Genomic DNA, 25,002 nt, shown 5'->3' on the forward strand with positions numbered 1-25,002 from the left:
AGGGGTGGGAATGAAAAATAAGCAGTGGGATTAAATGCAGCTGATGGCACACTGCGCTCCTCTGGATCTCTGGGCCTCTGGGTCTTTGCCAGCTGTGACAGCTGAACACAGAATGTCAAAACCCGGCTCTCACAGAGGGTCGCACCAAGACTTTCCAAATGCATTTAACAATGTCTGTGTAAGAGAGCATTTTTAGTGAGAGTGAAAATATTTGTGGGGCCATGAACACATGAAAACCAAATTTTATTTTTAAAATATTAATTTCAGCCCTGGCCTATGTGGCTCAGTTGGTTGAAGCGTCATCCCGTAACCGAAAGGTTGAGGGTTCAATTCCCAGTCAGAGCACATACCTAGGTTGTACATTCGGTTCCAGACATGTACGAGGCAACCAATCGATGCTTCTCTCTTGCATCAATGTTTCTCTCTCCCTTTCTCTCTCTCTAAAAGCAACTAAAAAATGCATTTGAGTGAGGAATATATATATGTATGAAATACATATATGGTACATACCATATTTTTTAGACCATAAGACGCACCTAGGTGTTAGAGGAGGAAAATAGGGGAAAAAGTGTTGAAGCAAAAAAATGTGGTACAATGTTTAATAACATAAATAACATATTTCACCAATATAAATGTAAATAGAACTCAACAGTTTTGCACAGCCTATGTGGCTCTGCAGCTGCTACCAAATTACAGCTCCCATCATCCCAACCTGTCCAAGCATGGTGGGAGCTGTAGTTTTGCAACAGCTGCAGGGCCACACTGACAGGTGACCCTGCAGTGGAATTTGCTTTTGCTAATGTTAATGGGGGACATACCAGTCACGTGATGGAGGCACATACAGGTACCGCAAGTTTTCTTCTCCTACCGTGCCTGCACTGCCTGTATCTTCCTCCCTAGCACGACAGTAAGCTGCAGCAGCGACTCCACTGCAGCCTCACTTGCTTTGCACTGGGACACCCCCTCCTCCTAGCCCAGGGCCTGCAGCAACCCCCCACTCCTGCTGCCACTGGCTTCCTGCAGCAGTGACCCTGATCCTGCCTCCTGTGACCCCGCTCTACTAATGCTCCCCCCCACCCCACAGTGAGCTGGGTAAGCTACATTCGGACTATAAGATGCACCCCCTTTCCTCCCAAATTTGGGGGAGTGCATCTTATAGTCCAAAAAATACAGTATATATATACACATATATGGTATATATTGTACTATATATATATGGTGTATATATATGTATTTCATATATATATATTCCAACCCTTCTAATTTTTGTGCATATTTTTAATGCACATAATATATTTATAGTATTATATACTGGCATTGTACCTGACCACTAAATAACTACACACACACACACACACACACACAGGAGTAAATGCTCAAAAATGTTTCCTTAACAGGAAAGCATAATAAAAACTGTGTGGAGGTCACTGGCAGCAGCCTGGCTGTCACATAACTAACTGATTTGGTGCTCTGGAGATTATAAATAGACTCCAGGGAAGTGATTTTCAAACATTCATGCACACAAGAATCCTCTCTGGAGAATGTTAAAAATAAAAACGTCCGGCCCTTCCCCAGACAGATGCAATCGGGGCCTGCAGGTGGCACTCCTGGGCAGCTGAGGGGAACACCCTCCAAAGTTCCAGTCTGTCCCTTCAGACTGGTTGCCTTTCCGCTCACCCATCTTCTAAGCAGCTGTATTTAATCTGGTGTCTGTTCAGGCCTTCTACAGAGCTCCGAATGTCAACTGCTGTATTTGTCATTTCTCGAAGTTCCATTTGGTTCTTTTTCTAACTTCCTGGTCATTTTTTATTGTACTTACATTTTCTATTCCTCCTATTTTATCCTTTTCACGTACAAAATAGGTCTTTATCTCCACACCTGAGCATTCCAATGCCTGCAGTGTCCACAGGTTCTGGGTCTGCTGACTCTCAGTCACGGCGCCCGCCTCCCTGTATAGCACGTCATTTTTTCTCATGAGCTCCTACGTGCCAGAACTCTACCTGAGGAATTCTTTGAGGCCCAGGCAAAGGGGATGCTCCTAAAGAGAGGGCTTATTTGTCCCTGCCAGGAGTGTAGGGGGACACAGTCCCAGAGTCATGCTCAGCCTATTTCTAGGATCTTTCAAAGGGTATAATTCAGGCCCAAACCCACCTGGGGGACAGTCAGTGGCCACAAATTCTCACTTATTTCTAAGGCTGTGTGGCTTTGCAAGGTGGGTTTTCTCTAGTTGGACCTGGTTTTGCACGAGGCAGTCCCCCTGCCCAGCCTTTCCACAGCACAGCCCCTGTCCCCAAGGCCATGTGAATCTGAATGTCCTCTGAGCATCAGGTGACTTCAGTGTTCAGTCCCCTCCTCGGCTCTTTGCTACTGCTTTCTCCTTGCTCTTGAGACAGTCCCTTTTTTTTCCTTGCAGGTACAACCACTCATTCCAAAGGATGCTTTAAAGATTTTAGGCAGCATTCACTAGTGGGAGGCTCTCTACGCAGCCACACTGCCCTCTCTCTGGCTGACTCTGTCACTTCTCAGAAATACAACCCCAACCCAGGGCCTGCTCAGACAAACACAACAACCGCCCCATGCCTGTCAGCCAGAGCTTTCTGTTTGTGGCAAGCCTGTGAGGGGTGATTGAGGAAGAGGAACACCACCATCTAGAGGCTTGAAGTACAGACTGCTCAGCTGTGACAGCTGACTTGGGACTGTGCCCCGAAGCATGATGGCACTGGAAGGCTTAGCATTAGGATGACGACGACGAAAGTGCTAATGGTGCCTGACAGTCAACAAACATTTATGCAGCACTTAAGGGCCAAGCACTGGTCAATGTTTTATGGATATTAACAAATGGAACCAGCATTAACGATCTAACTTACAGACAACAAAACTGAGGCCTAAAGAAGTTAAATGACTTGCCCTGCATTTGCACGCAGGTAGCCCAGCTCCAGAGGCAGGCTTCTTGGCCACCCAGCCACATGGCTGTTTACTGAACTTGTATGTGCCAGGCCTGTATTAGGGGTGCTCGGGCACACATCAGACCCAACAACCAGACCCAGAGTGAGGGCTGCACTGTACAGAGGGGGAGATGGGTGTAGAAATGCTCTGTGACTTGCCCAGGACACACCAAGTAAATGGCAAAGGAGGGATCTGAGTGCAGAAAGCCGTCATCTGGAAGCAGAGTTTTAGTATCTGGGCAGTAATGGCTGCATGTGATAAGAACAAATTCTGTACATTCTCATAGTCAGTATTAATAACTGAATACACATGCTCTAGGGCAGGCCTTGGTAGGCACTGTCACCTGCACCCTCGCAGGAGTTCCAGGAGATGAATTCCATTATTACCCTTAGTTGATAAGTATGGAAACAGAGGCTCAGAGAGATCCAGTTATGTGCCCAAAGTCACACAGTTAATAAGTGGTGTCAAGATTCAAACCCAAGCCCTGGCTGGTGTGCTCAGTGGATTGAGTACCAGCCTGTGAACCAAAGGATTGTTGATTCGATTCCTAATCAGGGAACATGCCTGGACTGCAGGCCATGTCCCCAGTAGGGGGTGTACGAGAAGCACCACACATTGATGTTTCTCTCCCTCTCTCCCTCCCTTCCCCTCTGTCTAAAAATAAATAAATAAAATCTTTTAAAAAAAGATTCAAACCAAGACAGTAGACTGCCTCTGCTGACCCCCCCCACACCACCTCACCACCCCCTGTGCAGTGCCCTCCCACACTCACTCTGGTCTGTGCCAGAGCCGCACCGGGCACCGGCCAACGGAGTATGGTGGGAATGGCACTGTGTGGCTGCAAGCCGTGCCCTTAAATGGTCTGCATTCTTCTCGCCTGAAAATCTGGCTGTTGGGAGCCCTGAGTGATCACACGAGAAATCCCGCCACCCTGCTGGAGACACCAGGTGGAGAAGAGAGGACATGAGACAACACTCTCAGCGAGAGAGGGCACTGGCCGTCTCAGCGTCCCAGGTGAGCCCCCTGATGACTCCAGTCCCGGCCACCCTCTGACCTCGACCCCTTGTGAGGCCACCCCGCAAGACCAGCAGAAGAACTGCCCAGCTGAGCCCAGTCAGGCCACAGAACAAAGAGGCAGAATGGAAGGGCCAGCGTTTTAAGCCCCTCAGCTTTGGGACAGATTGCTTAGCAGCAACAGAAAAACGGAAACCAACCATAAGGCCTACACTCGTACGGATGACCACACAAAGTTAAGCAGTTCCGAAAAAATTAGCCCAGCAGCCTGAACATTAATGTGGTGTGTTGGTTTCCTGTTGTTTCTGTAAGAAATGGCTACAAACGGTAGCTTAAAACAACACAAATTTATTATCTACGGTTCTAGAGACAGTAAGTTCAAAATGGGCCTCATAGAGCTAAACTCATGGCGTCAGCAGGGGGAAGTTCCTTCCCAGAGGCTCTAGGGCAGAACCACCTCCTGGTCTTTTCCAGCTTCTAGATGCCCTGGTATTACTTGGCTCACAGCCCCTCCCCCACCTTCAGGGTGAACACCTTCAAATCCCCCCCTTTCCTGTCTTCCTCTTTCACTTCTAAGAACTGTATGATTACAGCGGCCCACCAGGATAATCTCATAATCTCTTTATCCACAATCCTTGATTAGTCACGTCTGTGAAGTCCCCTGTGCCCTGAAGTAACACCTTCAACAAGTTAGGGATTAGGATGTGGCCATCTTTGGGGGTTGTCCGTTATTCTGTCTCCTGTGCCACTCACAGGTAAACTGGAAAAATGACCAGTACACACCAGGGGAATAAGCAGAAATGAACGGGCATCTTCCCTCTGCCCAGAGACACTCTGTAGCACTCCTGGGGCACGTCAGCAGCACGCTTTGCAAGAGTGGCCTCAACCTGCCTGGCATCACCAAGCTCTTTTCTTTCTTTCTCCCCCAGAAATCTTTGTTTAAAAAAATCCTTGCCTCCCCAGCACAGTGCATCATCAATGAGTTATGCTCTGGTATTTACCGTTCTTCCCTCAGACAGACGCACCTGCCACTCCAGCTTCTTCTGTGGCAACACAGACAGCCAGCCTACCCTGCTTAGTCAAAGGGGTCCCAGCCAAAGGCACGGACGTTGGACGTGTGGGTCAGCTCAGAAGGCCTGACCCGGGAAGAACTCGAAGCTGCTGCTGGCTCTGGGAAATTCTAATCGCACCGTCTGAGGGCCACAGCCATGGGCAGCTGGCAATGTGAAGGCACAAACAACATAATAAAGGGAGTTTAATGATTAAAGCCAGTGCTCTCCACCATCTGAGAACATCTCCCACTGAACCCATCCTGGACTGAACTCCTGGTCCTTTCTGTGCAACCTGCCCCTCCTCCAGGCTGCCTGTCCCGCCCAGTCCCCAGGAAATCCTGCCGGCTCTACCTTCCAAACAAGCCCACTGGTTATTCACTGCTAAGGGGAAAAGGAAAGGTTCTCCAGTAGTCACCACCTTAACCAAGGGATCCAAGTCACCGTCACAAATGACGGAAGCCACAGACATCAGTAGCCCCCTGGGGTGATGTCCTTGGGACACACCATCGAGTCTGTGGTGTTCCTGCCAAAGATGCTCAACGCAAATCAAATCAGAGGAAAGGATCAAAACCCCCAGACTGTGGGACACTCTTTGGGACAACTGGCTTGGACTCTTTCAAGTGTCAATGTCACAAAAAACAAGAAAGGACAGGGACGCTGTTACACAGCAGGCTCAGCAAACATTTCCTGTACAGGGTCACAGAGCAAATATCTTAGCTTTGTGGGCCATGCAAACTTACCTTCGCAGCCGCAGACACTATGCTAACAAATGTGTGTGGCTGTGTTCCAATAAAACTTTATTTATGAGGACAGGCAGTGGGCCAGACTGCTGAGCCCTGCTGTATTAATAGATTAAAGGACACTAAAGAGACATGATAATCAAACATAGTACATGTTCTTTAAGCAGGCTCTAGTTTAAAAATAATAATAAACAGTAAAAAGAGGCACTTGGAGGAAGTTGAAGAAATCAGAATATGAGCTATACATTAAATAACATTGTTATCAACATTACTGTTATCAGTATTAAAATTCTCAGGTGTGGTGCCCTGGCTGGTGTGGCTCAGTGGATTAAGTGCTGGCCTGCGAACCAAAGGGTCACTGGTTCGATTCCGAGTCAGGGCACATGCCTGCGTTATAGGCCAGGCCCCCAGTAGGGGGTGCATGAGAGGCAACTGCACACTGATGTTTCTCTACCTCTCTTTCTCCTTCCCTTCCCCTCTCTAAAAATAAATAAATAAAACACTTTAAAAAATTCTCAGGTGTGGCATTGGCACTGTGGCATACAGAATGTCTTTGTTCCCAGGTGATACAGATTGAATATTTAGGGGTGAAGTGTAAGGTCCACAACTTATTTTCAAATTACTCAGGGAAAAAAGTGCGTAGACACATATGCGCATACATGTGAGAGCAAAGACACAGCAAATTTGTTGAAGGCTAATAACGAACGAAATAAGTGGTAAAGGGTATGTCACTGATGACTATACCACTCTTTCATCCAGCTTTTCTGTGGGTTTGAAATTTTAAAAATAAGACTTGAGGAAGAAACTTCTCCAGAGTCTGACTTCTCCTTCCCACGAGCCTCCCACCTGGACTACTGTGGGTGCCCCTCCCTGCACCCACCTCACCCTGGGATGGCCAAATGGGCCCTGTTACAATACAATGCAGATCCTGTACTTCCTCTGCTCAGCCCCTGCTGTGAGTCCTGTCCACTCAGAGTGAGGCCGAAGCACGTGCAGAGCCTTTGGGCTAGAATGTTCTTCCCCCAGCCACCTGTACTGCTTACTGCCTCCTCTCCTTGCACTTCCAGTGAGGTCTCCCTCATAATCCTATCTAGACTTACAACCTGCCCCCCGAAAACTCCTTCTCCTCCTGCATTCCTGATGATTTTTTGCCTTTTCTTCTCTGCTGTATCCACAATATCTACATGATAGCCACAATTCAGTGAGAACCATGGACCTACATTATATATCCACTTACCTCTCACAATATATTATGTACTGTTCAGAGTATAAACGTACAAATGTAAACATATATAGTACACAAAATGGGAATAGTAACAGTATATATCTCACAATAATTTGTGAGGATTTAATGTTAGAAGGCCTGTGAAGAACTGAGCACACTGTCTGGCAAAAAGTGACTGTCCATTAAGTGGCCCACTATACAGAAGAGGAGCCTGAAGCTTTCAGTGGTTAAGTGACCTGCCCAAAGCTACCTGACAGGGAGGGGTTGGGCCCAGATGGGAACCCATGTCAGTCTAACTGAAGAAGCCACTTTTTTTTAAAGATTGTATTTATTTATTTTTAGAGAGAGGGAGGGGAGAAAGACAGGGAGAGAAACATCAATATGTGGTTGCCTCTTGCATGCCCCCTACTGGGGACCTGGTTTGCAACCCAGGCACGTGCCCTGACTGGGAATCGAACAGGTGACCTTTTGGTTCGCAAGCCCAGGCTCAATCCACTGAGGTCCACCAGCTGGGGCATCCAAGAAGCAACTTCTACTCCATAATGCTAAGGCATGTCAGGGTGTTTGGGTGAAAGGCAGTGGCAGGAAACAGAAACCAGCTCTGGGAATCCACTGTGCAGGACATAAGTCCTGCTTCTGGCACAAATTCATGTGCGACCTCAACAATTCACTTCCGGAAGCTCTCGAGCCTCTGTTTTCTCTTCTATAAACTGGGAGAAGTCATTTCCCTTTCCTGACATGGGGACAAAATAGTGTGGGTGTCAAATGAGAGGGCTGATGTGAAAGCACTTGCTGTGCAATGCAGCCCTTTCCAGTGTAAGATCGGCAGCTATGGCAGAGGGCCCGTCAACCAAATGTCAATGGACTAAGAATTGTTTGTAGGCCCTGGAAAGCAAACTTAAAGCACCCAGACTTATAAAGAAAGAAAAAAAGGCGTGCTCCTCTTAACCATTTGCTCCTTGCGCATGCTCCTCCCTGTCTCTCAACATCCTCCATGCCCCTGTTGTTTGGTGAAGTTCTCCTCACCCTGAAGCCCTCACTGAACCCCAAGCCAGGTCAGGTGTCCAGTGGGTAATCCCATCCCAGCTCTGCCCACTCTGGTCATCACTCTGGTAGAATGGGTCTGTCCCTACTGGACTGGGAGCTCCTTGAGGGCGAAGACTGGGTTGGGTTGGTCCCTCTACTGTTTCACCAACAAGGCCAGGCACAGAGACGATTATCAGGAAATACTAGCTACCCATATTTTGCCATGTATAATGTGCATCTTTTTAACCCAAATTTTTGAGGGAAATATAAGGATGCACATTATATATGGGTATGATCATTACATACCATAGGTATAATAATTCTGTGTATGATGCGCACAACTATATGGGTGTGCATTATACACTGCAAAATATGGTAAATGAAGTAACAGATGGATGGCTGGATGAATGGTGGTTTCCTGAGAAACAAATTACATTCATTTCCTTACTCCATGTTCCCACAGGCCTAGAGCATATAGTTCATCTTTTTGAAAGAGCTCATACTTTGCCCTGCCTGGTGTGGCTCAGTGGATTGAGAACAGGCCTGTGAACCAAAGGGTTGAAGATTCTATTCCCAGTCAGGGCACATGCCTGGGTTGTGGGCCAGGTTCCCTGGTACAGGGCACGCGAGAGGCAACCACACACTAATGTTTCTCTCCCTCTCTTTCTCCCTCCCTTCCCCTCTGTCTAAAAATAAATGAATAAATTTTTTTAAAAACAAAAATAAATAAAATAGCTCATATTTTAGGCGTGTACTATGCCCTTTAGATCTCAGCTCGGGCTATCCTTCTCTAGACAGACCTCCTGGCACCAGGTCCCTGCATCAGGTGGCCATTCTGAGCTCCACAGTCGCCGCCACCCTGGCCACTCTGGATTGACAATGACAGTCATGATTGTGTCTCCCAGTACCCAGCAAAAAACCAGCAGTCTGTCTACTAAATGAATGGACGAACAAACCCGGTATATCAGTGGATTAATGAACAGATGGATGAGTGTCCACTCTGGTTAAAATTACCCTTTTCCAGACTCCCAGGCCCACACTTCGCCCTGAGCCACGCTTCTAACCCAGTCCTATTTCCCAGAATATTAACTGGGGCAAACCGATATCCTAAAAGGATGATATACAAGCGCCTCTCACCTCCCAGGGCGGGAGGAAAACTGAGGCACAGGACAAAGTTTAGGAAGTCAAAGCGCCTAGAAACGACCCCGTCTAGTCCCTCCTCTGCTTGCCCCTACCTCCTCTCAGTCTCAGAATACCCCGCCCAAAGTACTCTCTTTTCACACTATTGGCTCGTCTATACGCCAGCTCCACGCGCTCTCTTCTTCTATTGGCTGGTATTTTCAACTCAGGGGGCTTACGCCCCGCCCCGCCCCTTAGCCCACACCCATTCTTACAATTGGACTAACCGAATGCCCTTACCCCAGAGACCCTCCCTATTGGCTGCAAGACTTTGCCGGTTCAGGCTGTGATTGGTCTTAAACAGAAGTCCATCCCTTAAGCAACCACCTGAGAGGGGTTGGAGACTGGAAAGGTTGGAGGGACTTGGGGTCAGACTCACGTTGAGCCGGCGGGAGGCAAATATAGGTCTTGAAGAACTCGCTTCGGCGGGCGGCCTCCTTAATGCGGTTGGCAAGCGGTTTGCTGACCTGCCGGATGCCCAAGTATAGCAGCTTCGCCATAGGGAACGCACCCACCACCATCTTGCCGGTCGCACGGGGACGCGCCACCCGGCTGACTGGGAGGGGCGCCTCCAAACTCTCCCTCCTCCCCCGTCTGCTTGTCGCCGTGCGTGCGTGCGTGCATACGTACGTACGAACGTACGTGCGTACATACGTGCGTACGCTGGGAGGGGATCTGCAAGGGCGCTCCTTCATTTCACCGTGTCTACGGTGACGCACCTACGAATATGCAAATATGTGGCGGAAGTGAGGTGGTCAGAGGTTGGTGCCGTTAAACGGCTGCTTGCGGGAGCGTAGATGGGTTCCCACGCCCGAGTCCGCTGCGGCGCTTTGTCGTGACTGCGTACCTGGGTTGCTTCTCTGCCCAAGTGAGGCTCTCAATTAGTCCTAATTATGGCTGAGGAATCCCAAATATACCTACCCCGGCAGGATAGAGCTCTCACTAGGATTAGGAGTGTACAACCTCTTGGCGTCTCTGCGCAACACTAGAAGAGTTGTCTTGTGCCACACATTACATACATTGTGACACATAAGCAAAAAATCTCATAACGTTTTAAGTTAATTTACGATTTTGTGTTGGGCTTCATTCCCAATCATCCTGGGGAAACTGGCTTGTAGTCTTACAGACCTGGTTTGAGATACCGGTTCCATCATTCACTTGCTGTGTGATAGTAAGCGAGTGACTTAACCTCTCTGAGCGAAAGAATTCTTGTTTACAAAACATGAATCATGACAACATTTATCCTATTGGGTTGTGAGGTTTGCCTGCGCGTCTTGAATGTAAAAACATAGTAATTATGTTAAGCTTTTAGAATGGTGCCAGTCACATATTAAATGCTCAATCAACAGTCATTAGCATCATTATTGCTTACTGTAGCATGAGGGTGAATTTCTTCTCCAGAAGCAGCTAATCCGACCCTTTACCAAGTAACTGAGAAACTGTGACCCAGAGATGGGCAGGAAACTGGCACAAGGTCCCTCAGCCAGCAGAGGTCCACAGCCCAGCATCTGGGGCAATAAAACCGTACTGGGTCTCAAGCAGCCCCACTGCCTCCATTGGGGGGTGAGGGCCCCCAGGGAGCAGGCTCAGGAAGTTTAAGGACATGTCCCAGACTGTCCTCCCTTACCCAGCAGGGAGCAAAATCATATAAACAAGGTCAGAAAGGGGTTGAGAGAAATTCCTGGGTGGTGGAGTGCTGATGGGTAATTGAGAGATTCTAGGAGAGGCAGAGGGAGAGGAAGAGAGGAGCAGAGAAGAGGAAACAAACCTTCAGGATGCAGAGTCGGGAGACCCTGGGCTTTCCTCTGTATCTACTCTGACTCCCTGACCATCTTTTGTTAAGTCCCAGGCACCAACACACCTGTTTCTTCACCTGAAATAATGATGGCACTGGCATGTGCGAACCCAGATATTCTAAATTGTGTATTAAGAATAACAAGACCAGCTCTGCCTGATGTGGCTCAGTGGTCTGAGCACCGGCCTGCAAACCAAACAGTCACTGGTTCAATTCCCAGTCAGGGCACCTGCCTGGGTTGCAGGCCATGGCCCTGGTAGGGGGCATGCGAGAGGCAACCAATCAATGTATCTCCTGCACATCCATGTTTCCCTTCCTCTTACCCCCACCTCTAAAAATAAGTAAGTAAAATCTTTTAAAAGAATGGCAAGACCATAAAAACAACCCCTCCCCAGGATCCTTTCTGAACTACAAGTGTGAGAAACTTTGGGGCCTATTCGAGGTCCACATCCACTTGAGATCAACCTCCTCCCCATTTTACAGACTGGCCAACTGAGGCCGGAGAATGGAAATGATTTATTCAGTGTTTCAAGGGTCATTGGGATGAAGCTGAGGGAAGCTGAGGCTGGTGTTTCTTAAGTCCCAACCCAGGACCTTGTCCTGATCCCTAGGGGAGTTAGCCTGGGGCCCAAGAACCTACTGTGGGGGAGGGACTAAGGTCCCCCATGATGGTTTTAGGGCATGTCCAAACTTGTACGTGACTTCTTTCTGTATAATTAATTCACTGTTGTTTCCTTAGCTCCCAGAACAGTGCCAGGCACATAGTAGGTGCTGGAGAAATATTTACCAATGAATGGGAATGAGTATTTGATGGAGGGGTCTTTCATCTGATTCTTTGAGGAGACTGTGTTCAAAACATCTGGCCACCTACATCTCCCTCCCAGTAGCTTTGCAGCAGTGAGACAGGACAGGAAAGTTACTGGGGCCCCCAGATCCCAGGCTCCCCTCCAATCTCTCCCCTCAACACCAAAGCCCCAACTTCCTGCATCTCAGTAACCCCCCTTCCTGCAAAACCATTTTCTTCATTAAGTTTCCGCCCCCCCCCCTCATTCCCCTCCTCCCTCCTCTTCCTTTCTCTGAGCAGGGTTTCCAGGAACCTCTTCTGGGAACTTCTGGGGCAAGGGCATGTGTGTAGGGGGCGGGGGAGGGGGGGTGGGGATCATCCCATCTCATCAGGAGCTTGAGGAAGTCAGTTACACAGCCAAGCAAAGTGATCTACCAGAAGGGGCGTGACCTGTCCAGGGCTGGGGGCTTCCTCCAGTTCTCCAGCCTGATTATAGGAAAAGGACCATTCCTGGTGACCTCAGAGGGCCGGGGGAGGGAGGGAGACACCAACTGGAGCAGACAGTGGTGGCCATTCTGGGGCGTGGGAACACAGGCGGAGAGGGGGAGGGGAGGGCTAGCCTAGGCTGGCCCCAGGCTGACTCACCGGCTGTGTGACCCTGGACTAGTCTCTTGGCCTCTCCAGTGACTGGCCTGGAATAGGGCCTGGGATCATTCCCAGAGGTTCCTCCAGCTCAGGCTCTCAGTTCCCCTTTTCCCAGGATGGGCAAGAGGCTCACGCTACACAATCCCACGGGCCCATGTGCTGCTTCCATTACTGTATTCCTTCAGAATAAATCCCAAAGCTCAGCCCTGCTCCTTGCTCCAGCTGCCAGCATCTCCCGCCCGGACAACTGCGGTTGCCACTTCCCGGGGCTCCCGGCTTCTGCCCTGACTTCCACTGTTCTGTTCCCCACTCAGCAGCCAGTCAGGTCCTGTTAACATTTAAGTCAAAGCACATCCCTCCTCCTGTGGCTCCCTTTATCTCAGAGTAAAAGGCAAAGTCCTCACCAGGACTTCATTTATCTTATTTTATTAATTTATTTTTAGAGAGAGGGGAAGGGAAGGAGAAAGAGAGAGAGGAACATCAATATGTGGTTGCCTCTCATGTTACCCCCAAATGGGGACCTGGCCTGCAACCCAGGCATGTGCCCTGACTGGGAATTGAACCAGTGACCTTTTGGTTCACAGGCCCTCACTCAGTCCACTGAGCCACACCAGCGAGGGCCTCGCCAGGACTTTAAAAGCCCTGAAAGGTGGGCCTCTGTCCCCTGGCCAGTCTCACCTCCCATTCTTGTCACTCTTGTCTGCTCCAGTCACACCATTGTGCTTATTATGTCTCAGAATTCAGGCACTCTCTCATTCCGGGGCTTTGTACTAGCTTTTCCCTCTGCCTGCAATGCTCTCCCCACCACTCCGACTGCCACTGGGCTGAGACCCCTCAGCTTCTTCAGGTCTTTGCTCAAAAGCCACCATCTCAGTGAGCCCCCCTGACCTCATGTAGATCAGACTCCATGTCACCCTCTGTCCCTTCACTCCAAACCTTATTTTGATTTACTTATTTACTGTGAGCCCCATGACAGTGGTGCCTGGGCTGTCTTGGTCACCCGCCATGTCCCCAGCCCCGGCCAGCACAGGGCACATGGTAGGTACAAATGGATCTGTGACTGAATCTTGTCCCAAGTCTCCTTCCCCAGCCTGCCCTCCTCACCCCTCCTCCAGCCAGCCTGCCCTGATTGCTCTTCGTTTGGGTTTGGACATTCTCCCCTTCTTCCTCAGTCCCGACTTGCAGAATGCTGTTCATCTAAAAACTCAGGATTGTTCTGTCCTGCTCACTGTCCCCTGTAAGATAGGGGGGTCCCAGGAGTAAAGTGATCACTCCACACTCAGTAAATTTCTCCTTCCACCTTCCCTTTGAGTCACTCTCCTTCACTGTCTTTCTGGAAATAATCCGAACTTTTCTCTCTTTGTGCCTCTACCTTCTGGAAATTTAATTTACTGGTCCCCTCCTCCGGGGAGCCCTCCCTGTCCTCCAGACTAGGTCAGATGCCCTTCTGGGTTTTCCCAGACCCTGACTTGTCCTGGCTGAGCCCTGCCCACTCTGGGTCACCAATGTCCAGGGACAGATCCGTCGTCCCCATCGGAGTGGGAACCCATGAGGGCCAGGTGTCTTATTTGTCACCACTGTGTCACCAACACTGCCCATACAGGGCTAGGTACACTTCAATTGAATTTTTAAGGGGTCATGGTGGAGGATGACAGTTGACCAGTGACACGCTGACCTTATCATTTTCCTATTTTCTTATATTCTTATGAAGAGTAACACAGCCTTATTTACATACAATTTGCATACACCAGACCAAAAAGGTAGGGAGTGTAGGATGAGATTTAGCAAGGGTGTGGGAGGCAGTGCTCTGCTTAATTTGAGGTTCATTGTGGCTGTGGCAGCATCTTCAGCTGCACCTGGTCCTCCTGGGAGGGCGGAGCTGCCACCCAGCCAGCGGCCATGGCCTTGGCCACGCTGCTCCTTTTGGAAGTGAGTGGGGTCTCCAGGGTGATGGAGGCATTGGCCATCTCCTGGGGCTTGTCACTGGCCAGGAAGTGGAGCAGATTGTGCAGGGCCTTGGCCACGTCCCCGCGAGCGCCCTCGTTGACCAGGCAGTAGAGGATGGGGTCGGCCACGCAGTTGAGACTGGTGAAGGCCAGCGAGCTGTGGTACGCCGAGAAGACGCGCTCCTCGAAGCCGCAGTCCCAGGGGCGGCCCAGGTAGACGGCGCTGCGGGAGAGCAGCAGCACGTGGTAGGGCGCGAAGCACACCAGCACGATGGCGATGAGGCTGAGGGCCAGCCGCTTGATTTTGGCCTTCTCCTGGCGCTCGGTGGACACACTGCCCCGCACGGCCCGCAGGATCCCACGGTAGGACAGCAGCATGAGGGCCCACGGAAACAGGAAGCCCACGAAGACCCGGTAGAGATTCATCCAGGCCACCCAGCCCTCCATGGGGAACTTCTCGAAGCAGAACGTGTGGTTGTAGCGATCGCGGAAGAGCTCATCGTGGAACAGCGGCGCTGAGTTGGCGCCCAGCTCCGTGGCCCAGACCACGGAGCTCACGGCTACGGCCGTCTTGACGCGGCGCAGGCGGGCGAACCGCAGGGGGTGCGCCACTGCCAGGTAGCGGTCCACCGAGATGCAGCACAGGAAGGCGATGCTGATGTAGATGTTGGTGTAGAAGATGAAGCCGAAGAGCTTGCAGGAGCCAGGGCCGTGGATCCAGTTGTCGTGGTGCAGGAAGTAGTCGACCCACAGCGGCAGCGTGCAGATGTACAGCAGGTCGGCGATGCTGAGGTTCATCAGGTACACGCCCAGCTCGTTGCGCTGCCGCACCTGGCGGTAGGCGGCCCACAGAGCCAGGCAGTTGGTGGGCAGCCCCACGGCGATGACGAAGATGTAGAGGGAAGGCGGGAAGAGGTGGTCCATGCGCGAGTCCACGTGGCAGCCCTCCCATGTGCGGTTGCCCATCCTCGGCGCTGGGGCTTTCAGGGGCTTCCCATGGCCCAGGGGGGCTGTGGGGCCGCGGGGGCCGGGAGGCCATCGGGGCCCCTGAGCCCCCTCCTTGGAGGCTCAGGGGGACATGGTGGTTGCCAGGCCTCGGGGAAGAGATGAGGTTGACCGTGAATCTTGCGCCAGGGGTGGAGCTTGAGAGGGAAAAGTCGGAGGAAGGACTCAGTTAGCACAGGAAGGAGGTTTGTTGCAGAATAGCGGGATGAACCAAGAGCTTCCTCAAAGAGGTTTTTATAGGCCTGATCAGAAATTAAATCAGGGAGTGACGGGGTAACACAAAAGCTGGCAGAGGGGAGTGTCTATGCATCCGCCGGCAGGAAATATTCAGGATGGTGTTGAGACAGGACAGGCTACTCTTAAGGAGTGTTGACAGAACCAGGCTGTGGGGGTGGGGGGGGCTGCTAGCATTTCCTGGGACCTGGGTAAGAAACGAGGAAGCAAGTAAAGTGGCCCATGAAGAGAAGAAGATGGAAAAGGAGGTGCTGGGGGTGAGGCGGTGTGTGGGGTGGGGCAGGGAGGAAGGATTCAGTCTGGGGAATGTGGAAAGGGTTTTTAAGACACAGGAAGGAGGTGAGTAAGGGCTGGATCAGAGGAGGGTTACAGACGGAGGGGGCAGTTTGAAGTGGGGAGGGGAGGGCTCAGGCTTGGTCCTGCTGAGCAGTTGAGATGAGGTGGCCCCCCTCACGGTTCAGAGCTGACTTTGCGGTTCCTGTGGGGAGAGAGGACTCAGTGAGGGGGTCCGGGCATCGGACCCCACCCCTGCTCCCACACTGCTCGCCCTTATTCCTATAGGTGGCAGATAATGCCTAATTGAGCCCCATTCCAGACAACAGACCTCTGAAAACACAGATCTGAAGTGCCAGAGAGACTTTCCCCTAATAGATGTTAAAATAATAACCCAATTTAGATTTTAGAACTTTCTTCCAGAAACCACACAAAACTGGCACAACAATCGTATCACGCTTTGGGAAATGCTGGGCTAGGTTAACGCTGCCCTTTTACGGGCAGGGAGGACGGGCCCAGAGAGGCTGAGTCACTCCCCTCAAAAAACGCACAGCAGGGCAGGAACTGAACAAGAACCGAAACTGGAACCACGACCAGCCTCCCACTCCTGACCCAGGGTACCCCGTTCTTGATCATGATGATGATGATAATGGTGATGATAACAGCTAAAGCTTATGAGTCCCAGTACCTAGTAAACCCTGTTCGAGCACTTTTATGGGTATTAATTCATTAAAATGTCAAGAAGCCCATGAGGAAAGTACTGTGTGTTCCCTCCAGTTGACAAACTGAGGCACACAGCAGCTCAGAGACCTGTCCAAGGTCCTGATGACCGGAGAGGGGAAATCTCGTCTCTGGCCCCTTGTGCTCCAGCCTGTGTTTCAGTTTCCACTCGGAAATAACTAGACAGAGAGTGGCCCTGGGCTGACAGTGGGGCTGGGAACCGTAGCTGCAGAGGGCAGGGGGAAAGGGATGAGAGAGGAGGCTGCTGGATTTGATCAAGGGCAGGGAGCGAGGCCAGCGCCTGCAGTCCCCTCCCTCGGGGACCACAGACTTCTTTGCCTCCTTTCTGACTTTTCCCGAGTGTGAACCTTGGGCGCATCACTTCCTTGGTCCTGGGAAGACCTGCAAGCACAGTGCAAGGGACAGTCATGGACCAAGCCCCTCGCCATCAGAGAGAAGAGGAGCGAAGCCTCAATCAGAGGCATCTTCAGAAGCAGCTCCACCCAGGGGGTTGTGCAGGTTTGATTTTATGGGCTTTAGGAAAAAAAAAAACTTAACTGGAAGCTCCATGTAAGACAAAGAAAAAGGAAAGCTGCTCTGTGCTCCAGATAAAATAAGGTGGCAGGGGCCCTGACTGGGTGACTCAGTTGGTTGGTGCACCATCCCATACACGCAAAGGATTCAGGTTCTATCCCCAGTCAGGGCACATACCTAGGTTGTGGGTTCAATCCCTGGTCAGGGCACGTACAGAAGGCAACCAATCGATGTTTCTCTCTTACATTCATTTCTCTCTCTCTTTCCCCACCTCCTCTGTCTCTAAAAATCAATAAAAATATCCTCAGGTGAGAATTTAAAAAGCCAGGGGCAGGGGGGTGCTGGCTGGTGTGGCTCACTGGATTGAGCACAGACTGCGAACCAAAGGGTCACTGGTTCAATTCCCAGTCAGGGCACATGTCTGGGTTGCAGGCCAGGTCCCCAGGAGAGGGTGCTGGAGGAGCAACCCCACACTGGTGTTTCTCTCCTCTTTTTCCCTTCCCCTCTCTAAAAGTAAATAAATAAAATCTTTTTTTTTTTTTTTAAGGAAAGAAAGTGGCAGGTGGTGGGCGGCACCTCTGACGAATCCCCAGGACACACTTTGAAAACCACTGCTTGAGCCAGTTGGACAGATGAAGAAACTGAGGCCCAGAGAGGGGAAGGGATGGGCCCAAAGTCACACAGCAGGTCCTTGGAAACCTCCCAGATGCCTGAGCATCTTTCCATGGGAAACCCCTCTGGTTTTACGTCCTCCACAATAAATCCTGAGTTTGTACCTGTCTCTAAAACCCCTGCCACTGCCTGCTTTGCACCACCAAGCTGGCTCACTTGCTGGGACCCTTATAGTGGCCTCCTCACTGCTCTCTTGGCCGCCGCTGATGCCCTCCACCCCACTTCCCACACCACAGCCAGAAAGGCCTTTCCAATGTGGACATCAGCCCTGGTGACTTCTCTGTGTCAAACCCTCCGATGGTCTCCCAACGGACTTGAGGTGAAATCCCAACTCCTTGTCCCAGGTGACGAGGTGCTGCCTGACCTGCTTGGCAGTGAGTGACCTTCCTAGCCTCAGAGCCTGTGCTCTCTCTGTACTGTCCACCTGGACCTCTCTTCGTTCAGATCTCGTTAGCACTAGCTTTCTAGCCCTGGCCATTGGGATTCAGTTGGTTGGAGCATCGTCTCAGAAACTGAAAGGTCACAGGTTCAATTCCCCGGCAGGGCACAAGCCTGGGTTGCGGGTTCACTCATGGATCAAGTGCATTTGAAAGTATGAGAGGCAACAGAATGGAATCAATGTTTCCTTCCCTCTCCCTTTCTCTCCCTTTCTTCCTCTCCCTCTCTAAAATCAATGGGCATGTCCTTGGATGAGGATGAAGAGAAGATAAGGGAAGAGAAGAGAAGAGAAGAGAAGAGAAGAGGAGAGGAGAGGAGAGGAGAGGAGAGGAGAGGAGAGGAGAGGAGAGGAGAGGAGAGGAGAGGAAAGAAAAGAAAAGGAAAAGAAAGAAAGAAAAAAGAAAAGAAAAGAAAAAGAAAAAGAAAAAGAAATTAAGGAAAAGAAAGAACTAGCTTCCTCCTTCCTTCACGTCCTCCGGGACACCCTTCCCACCCAGAGCCCCGCCCACGTCTACTTCCCCAGGGCTCTTTCCTCACAGCACCTGTATCTTATTTTTGTCTGTCTGGAGCGGAAGTTCCCAAAGAGCAGGGACCTTGTGTTGACCGCTGTAGTGTCCCCAGCATACAGTAGGTGATTAATGAATGACTGTAGACTGAAGAAACATGCATTGGGCACCTTATTCCCCAACACAGGCTCCCTCGCCCCTTCAGGCAGCACCAACCCCCCACTTCAGGCTCAGATAAGCCCCTGGGGACCCAGAGAGAGAGAGATGAGGGGTGGGCCGTGAAAAGGGCGGGACCTGTCTGCTGCAGAAGTGACTTTGGAAGGCCAGGACTGGGTCCTACTACAGAGGGAAGTCCTGCCCTCTGAGCCTGCCCCGACCCAGACTCAGACAGGGTGGGGGAGGAGGGGCTCCTGGACCCTGTTTAGATAGGTTGGAGGGGGCTTGCTCCTGACCATAATAGTGGGATCCAGTCCCTTCCCCCCCTCACCAAGTCACCCAAAACACCTCTCCCCAGGCTCTCTGACCCTCGGTCCCCTCCCCTCTCTCTTGCCCTGTCTCTCCTTCCTTTTGTAACATTGAGGGAATTACTTTTTTTCCCTCAGGAGCTTCAGGTCCCCCTTTATAAGAAGGGGAGGGGGCACACTTTCATACCAGTCACATCACAGATAGGAAAATCCTTGTTGATGTCATCTACACTTTCTCGAGTAATTGCTGCTCCACAGACTCTGGACGCTGAGACCAGGAACAAGTCTGTAGTGGGATGCAGCCCCCAAGGCTAGGATTTCCCTTTGCCCCACCCTCTGGAGACCACCTGGGTTCTGCTGAGGCTGAGGCAGACACACAGGATGGAGAATGATTTCTGGCGGCCAGAGGAAATATACTTCCCATTGCTAATTTCCTCAAGGGGGAACCAGCTGGACACTCACCCCTTCCTCCTCCTCCCACCTGTCCTCCAGTCCTTCTGCTTCCAGGGAGTGCGGGGCATCGGGAAGGAACCTTGGACAACCCTCCTTTCTCCCCCCACCTTGCCAGATCTGCCCAGCATCGAGCCCCCAAAAGTCAGCACAGAATGTCAGACTGTTAGAATTCCGCAATGCAGCAGGCCTGTATGTGACAACATGTGACAGTGGCGGGGAGTGGAGTTGGAAGTGGGGGTGCAAGGTTATTTCTAACCCCTCCCTGGTATAGATGAGGAAACTGAGGCCCTGAGGGGCAAGGCAGTTCTCCAAGTCACATGATGTGCCAAGACTGGGCAGATATTTTTTTTAAATGCAGATTTTACTTACTTTTAGAGAGAGGGGGAGGGAGAGAGAGAGGGAGAGAAATATCAACTAGCCACCTCTGGCACATGCCCTGACCAATACTGAACCCGCAACCCAGGCATGTGCCTGACCAGGAATTGAACCGGTGACCTTTTGCTTTGCGGAATGACGACGTCCAACCAATTGAACTACCCTGGCCAGGGTCCCAGCAGGTTTGTTCTTAACTGGAAGAGCTTCCTTTCTCTGGATGTTTTCTCTCCACACTCCCTGCACTCCTGTAATTTTCCTCAAGTCTTTCTGGGGTCTCAGCCCCTCTTGAGAATCTGCTGAAAGATACACAAACTTTCTCACCATGAAAGCAAGTGACTTGTAGTGTCCTGGGCATCCCTCCATCACCTGACTCCCTTGCCGAGTTCCTCCCCTTCACCCCCAGGGTCAAGACCCTCTTCACTTGGGATCTAAGTTGCTTCCCTTACACAGGCTTTGCTGGGGACTCAATCCCCAAATCTCACAGACCCCACAAGAAGCTCCACCTGTCTCAGAGGGCCCCCTATTTGGTCCCTGATGCCCACTCCCCTAGAGGGACACAAAGAGTGAGAATCCCAAGTGCAGACTGATGGTGGGGGGATGAGACAGCTTGGTCGGACCTCTACCCCCACTTTATCCCTCAGCTGCTCTGACCATATCCATCCCCAGGTCCGCCTGCCACCCCTAAATCCAGCAAGGGGAAAGAACTGGGGTGGGGATGAGAGGACAAGAGGAGAGGTGATGGAACCCCCATACTCCCACCCTCCACTCACCAGATTCATCCTAGAGGCCAGCAGGCCACGGCTCCCCACTTCCCCGCTCTGTAGGCTCTGGCTCCCCCTCCCCTGGCTCGCAGCTCCCCTGGCAGCCCCATGGGACTGGCCAGCTCCAGTCCTCTCATTAGGAGACGAAATGTGATCACCAAGCCTCGCTCCCCACCTGGTGCCCTGGTGGAGGCGGAAGCCAGGGGACGGGCAGGCCAGGCTGACCGCCTTGCTGGCTATTGCTGGCTAACGGGTCCCCATCTTCCCCAAAGCCCACTCCACCAGGAAGGGGCACCAGGGTCCTGGACTCCGCCGCTCCCATGTTCTAAATTCCCACGTTCCCAAACCCTCGGGTTCTATTGTTAGTCCAGTGCCCAGTTTACTGTTCTATTATTGTAACGGTGTTCTAGAGCCTTACCTTTGTTCCGTTCTATTATTATTACCCCATGGCTCTCCATGCCCTCACCCCACAGCCCAGGAGGCTCGCATTCCAAGATTCGAAAGTTCTATTGTTAGAACGCTCTATGATTTTTAAAAAACACTCTATGACTTTCATAATCTATTATTAAACTCTCAGTGATTATTATCTTTGCCAAGCAAAAACACGAGTGCGTATTTCCCTTTTTTTTTTTTTTTTGCAGAAATGGGAGCATAATGTCTGTTGGGTAAACCCCACTTGCTTTTCCCCCTTATCAGTTCCATGTTTAACGTTCCAGCGGCCTGAAGTTCTAAGATTATGCAGAATGCAGAATTCTGAGATACTAAGCATCACAGGGGAGGGGACAGAAGTGGGGAGCGCTCTAGGGGGTTGGGGAGAGTTTAGTGACCACCTCCACCTCACCCCTCAGTTCTCACCACCTGGGGAGCGGGAGGTACTAGGAGCCCAGGCTGCCGCCCTGGCCCTGCCCGTTGCCCAGGGGGCCTGGCCTCATCCCTCCCTGCTGGCTCACAGCAGCTGAGTTATTATTTGTCTAGACACAAACCAAATTATAGGCCCTGTCCCCCGGGGACCAGTGGGCTTCATGGGGTGGGGGGGTCAGGAGACAGAACCAGGAGGGAGTTAATCCCTGTCCCCTGACTTCTCCTCCTGTCTCCCCCCTTCTTTGAAATTCCTCCCCTTCCCCCCAAACTGACACTTGCCCCCTCTCCCTGGCCACCGCCATGGCTTTAGAAATATTTTCTCTTCTCTGCTTCTAAAGTGCTCCCTTCTGGGTCCCAGGCGTTCCTACCCACGCTGGCACTCTCCCCCTCCCTGGGAAGACCTCCTACTCCAAATTAATCCGATTTAGTGGCAGCAAAAGAAGCCAGCTCTCTGGGTTCAGGCTTCCGTGGAACGAGAGCCCCAGCCCCCAACTGGCACTGACTTGCTGTGGGGACTCTGCTCTTGGGTCTCAGTTTCCCCATCTGTAAAGTGGGTGCTTGGCCTAGATGTCTCGGAAAGTCCTTTCAAGCCCACAGCTGTGAACACTGGAAACGGCCATGGTTCCGGCAGGAATCTTTTTGGATTGAAGGGTTCGAGTGTTTTAAGGACCTTTGACTTGTGTTCCCAGTTCTCCCCTCCGATCATTCCCACAGTCTGGGTCCTTCCATTCAAAGGCCTCACATTCAAGGCTTCTTGATGATATGATTCCGAGTTTGGGAGCCCTCATACATTTCTGTCATCTCATCCTAATGGGAACCCCCCCATTGAAAGGGAAACCTTGCCATCCTCACCCAAATCTGAATTTGAGTCATCCACAGAGATAGAGCTGGTGGGGGCCCCTCTTGCTGGGTTCAGGAGGAAAGAGGCGGGTGGTGGGTCCTAGGGGGCGTTGGAGGGGATGGCCCCCATCATCTCCAGCTGTGCCCCCCAGTAAAACTCCCAGCCCACCTCCCGCCTGAGTGCACAGACACACCCTCAAACTGATGCCCCCCAGGACTCCAGAGCTGCCCTCCAGCCTGCTTTGGAGAGCAGGGGCATCCAGTTCAAGGAGGGGGGATGAGATAGAGGCAGGAAGGAGTTAATAGTGACCCAGCCAAATCCTGGAAGGGAGGAAGTGTGAAAGGAAGTCCACCCCCCAGCCAGGAATTCCTGAAATTGGAGGGTGGGGTGGGTGGGACCTCAGGAGCAGTGGGGGGACTGTGTGAAAAGGGCGCTGGGGTCACAGTGTCACTCAGCGCTTACCTGCCCCAGGTAGCAACCCTGCTGTCCCCCACCCTCCCCAAGCAGCTCTTCAGTCCAGGGGGAAGCTCTGGGGGTGGGCGAGGATTTGCCATGAGATGCGGACAGGGTCTAAGACGCAGAGAAATGGGGAGAGACGGCGAGACCGGAAGGGAAAAGGCAAAGAGATGGACAGAGACAGAAAGGCGCGGAGGTGGAGGCAGAGAGATCCACACAGATGGAGGGGTGGTCAAAAGACTGGTGGGGAAAGGCAGAGACAGAGATGGACGGAGAGAGACAGGCAGAGATGCAGAGACCGACACGGAGACACGCAGGGATGGAGAGACAGAGATACACCCAGAGGGAGCGGGCGCGCGGATACAGAGACATCAGAGACAGAAGGAGAGAGGGGTGGAGAGACAGACCAGAGACAGAATCAACCGTGGAGACGTAAGGAGAGCCGGCATCAGAGAGGGGCGGGGACCGGACGGCGCGGGAGACCGAGGCAGCCGACCTAAGGACGCAAAGCCCCCAGGGGCGCGGAGAACAGCGCCCCGCGGAGGCCGGACGACAAACGCGGACCGGGGAGGGATCGGCACCTACCTGCGCGCCGCGGCTGGACGGGGCGGGCGGCGGCGCTCCCGCTCCCGGCTGCTGCGAGGTCTTGGGCTCGACGGCGGCCCGGGGATCCAGCGCCGACTCCTCACCGGCCGAGGCTCCGCCCCGGCCTGCCAGGCCCGCCCCCATTAACCCCTCCTTTGTAGCTCCCCCTTAACCCCTTTAAGCCTTCACCCCACTCAGGCCTCCCAGCGCTGGGGAGCTCTCACGTCCTGCCGGAACCCCCTCCCTTCCCACATCAGTCCTTCGAAGGCCGCAGTCTGGATGCCCCCGCCTCATTAACCCCTTTGCCTGCTCTCCCTCCAACCCCGCGCCTCCGATTTGATCAAACCCCCAGCTACGGGGCGGGGTGCGGGGGCTCTCCCCATTGACTGCCCTTCAGCGGATCCATCTCCTCCCTTCGGAGACCCCAAACCTAAGTCACTAACTTCCTGGTCGTTGCATGCCCCCCACAAGGGAACCCACATAGGGTTCTGGTAAGTCCCCACTCCCAGGGCCAGGGCCGCCCCTGGAAGGAGTTCCGGGGCTTGCGGTTCCAGCCCTGCCTCCTGGCCAGACCTTAGGCTGGAGGTGACCTCCCTGTGCCTCAGTTTCCTCTCCTGTCAATATGGTCACAGTATAGTCCCACTGTCATGGGGATGTCATTCTGAGGTGTCAGTACCATCCACTTTGTAAAACATACCCCACTCCTGGAGGTTCGCAACCCCTCCTTGTTTTATTTTCTTTCCCCCACAGAACTGGCCGCCATCGAATGTTCCATGTTTGCCCCTTATCGTTTCCTAATTCTCTGCCTCCCCCCGCCCCAGGAGGAGCATCATTTGTCATTTTTGTGTCTGCTTTGTTGACTGTTGTGTCTGTTGCCCAGAAGGCCACCGGGCGCGGGATGGTTGTGCAGTGCACACTGTTTTCAGGGAGTGAGCACGTGCATGGTGAGAGCTCCGGACCCACGTGCTTATTTGTGTCACCATCGTTCCAAACTGCTCCTGAGAATTCACTCTTGGTCAGAGCACTTTGGACAGACCAGGTAGGGAGCACCCAAAAATGGCAGCTATTAGGTTTGCAAAATCTTGCTTATTTATTTTTTTAAAATAAAATGAATGCCCGGATCTTAAGTACAATGACTTGTGACAAACAGATACACCCATGTGATTAAGCACCCAAATCAAGATGGAAAACATTTCCATCACCCAGACCCTGGTGCACTGCCCCTATCCAGGCAATGCTCCCACCCCGAGTCACCACGGGAGGCAACACTGTGCTTTCCTTTTTTTCATGGGAGATTAGCGTTGCCCGTTCTAGAACCTCATATAAATGGAGTGATACAGTTGTTTTTTTGTGTAGTAGCTGCTATGGTCATTCGCTGTGTGACCTTGGATAAGTGACTACACCTCTCTGAACCATAGTGCAGCCTTCCTCTCTGGGCTCTTGAGGAAAACAGAGAATGAGTTCACTAAAGA

At 51.9% G+C, this 25,002-nt stretch overlaps 2 protein-coding genes across 5 annotated transcripts in view; both read right to left on the bottom strand.

The window, feature by feature from the left end:
- OPA3 (outer mitochondrial membrane lipid metabolism regulator OPA3) overlaps positions 1-9,780 on the bottom strand; it is a 62,256-nt gene extending 52,476 nt beyond the window's left edge. For both annotated transcript variants that reach the window (XM_045845240.1, XM_045845241.1), the window contains exon 1: positions 9,562-9,780. In XM_045845240.1, coding sequence (XP_045701196.1) covers positions 9,562-9,703 — 142 coding nt within the window. In that variant the 5' untranslated portion in view covers positions 9,704-9,780. The remainder of the gene's footprint in view (positions 1-9,561) is intronic.
- A 3,125-nt stretch (positions 9,781-12,905) lies between these two features.
- GPR4 (G protein-coupled receptor 4) lies at positions 12,906-23,627 on the bottom strand. 3 transcript variants are annotated; one of them, XM_045845222.1, is made up of 2 exons: positions 23,531-23,627; positions 12,906-15,494 (listed from the first exon to the last, which is right to left on the bottom strand). In XM_045845222.1, the coding sequence occupies exon 2, from the start codon at positions 15,316-15,318 to the stop codon at positions 14,230-14,232; it is 1,089 nt and encodes a 362-aa protein (XP_045701178.1). In that variant the 5' UTR covers positions 15,319-15,494; positions 23,531-23,627; the 3' UTR covers positions 12,906-14,229. The 3 variants fall into 3 exon arrangements, with proteins under 3 accessions (XP_045701178.1, XP_045701180.1, XP_045701181.1); XM_045845224.1 differs by having other exon boundaries at positions 12,906-16,069; positions 23,531-23,621; XM_045845225.1 differs by lacking the exon at positions 23,531-23,627 and adding an exon at positions 17,296-17,337 and having other exon boundaries at positions 12,906-16,069.
- Between the last annotated feature and the right edge of the window lie 1,375 nt (positions 23,628-25,002).

Source organism: Phyllostomus hastatus, unplaced genomic scaffold, assembly GCF_019186645.2.
Source record: "Phyllostomus hastatus isolate PE091 unplaced genomic scaffold, TTU_PhHast_1.1 phas_contig_468, whole genome shotgun sequence".
Classification (NCBI taxonomy): Eukaryota; Metazoa; Chordata; class Mammalia; order Chiroptera; family Phyllostomidae; genus Phyllostomus; species Phyllostomus hastatus.

Coding starts and splice junctions, on each gene's coding strand:
- GPR4 (XM_045845222.1), bottom strand. CDS start 15,318: ATGGGCAACCGCACATGGGAGGGCTGCCACGTGGACTCGCGCATGGAC.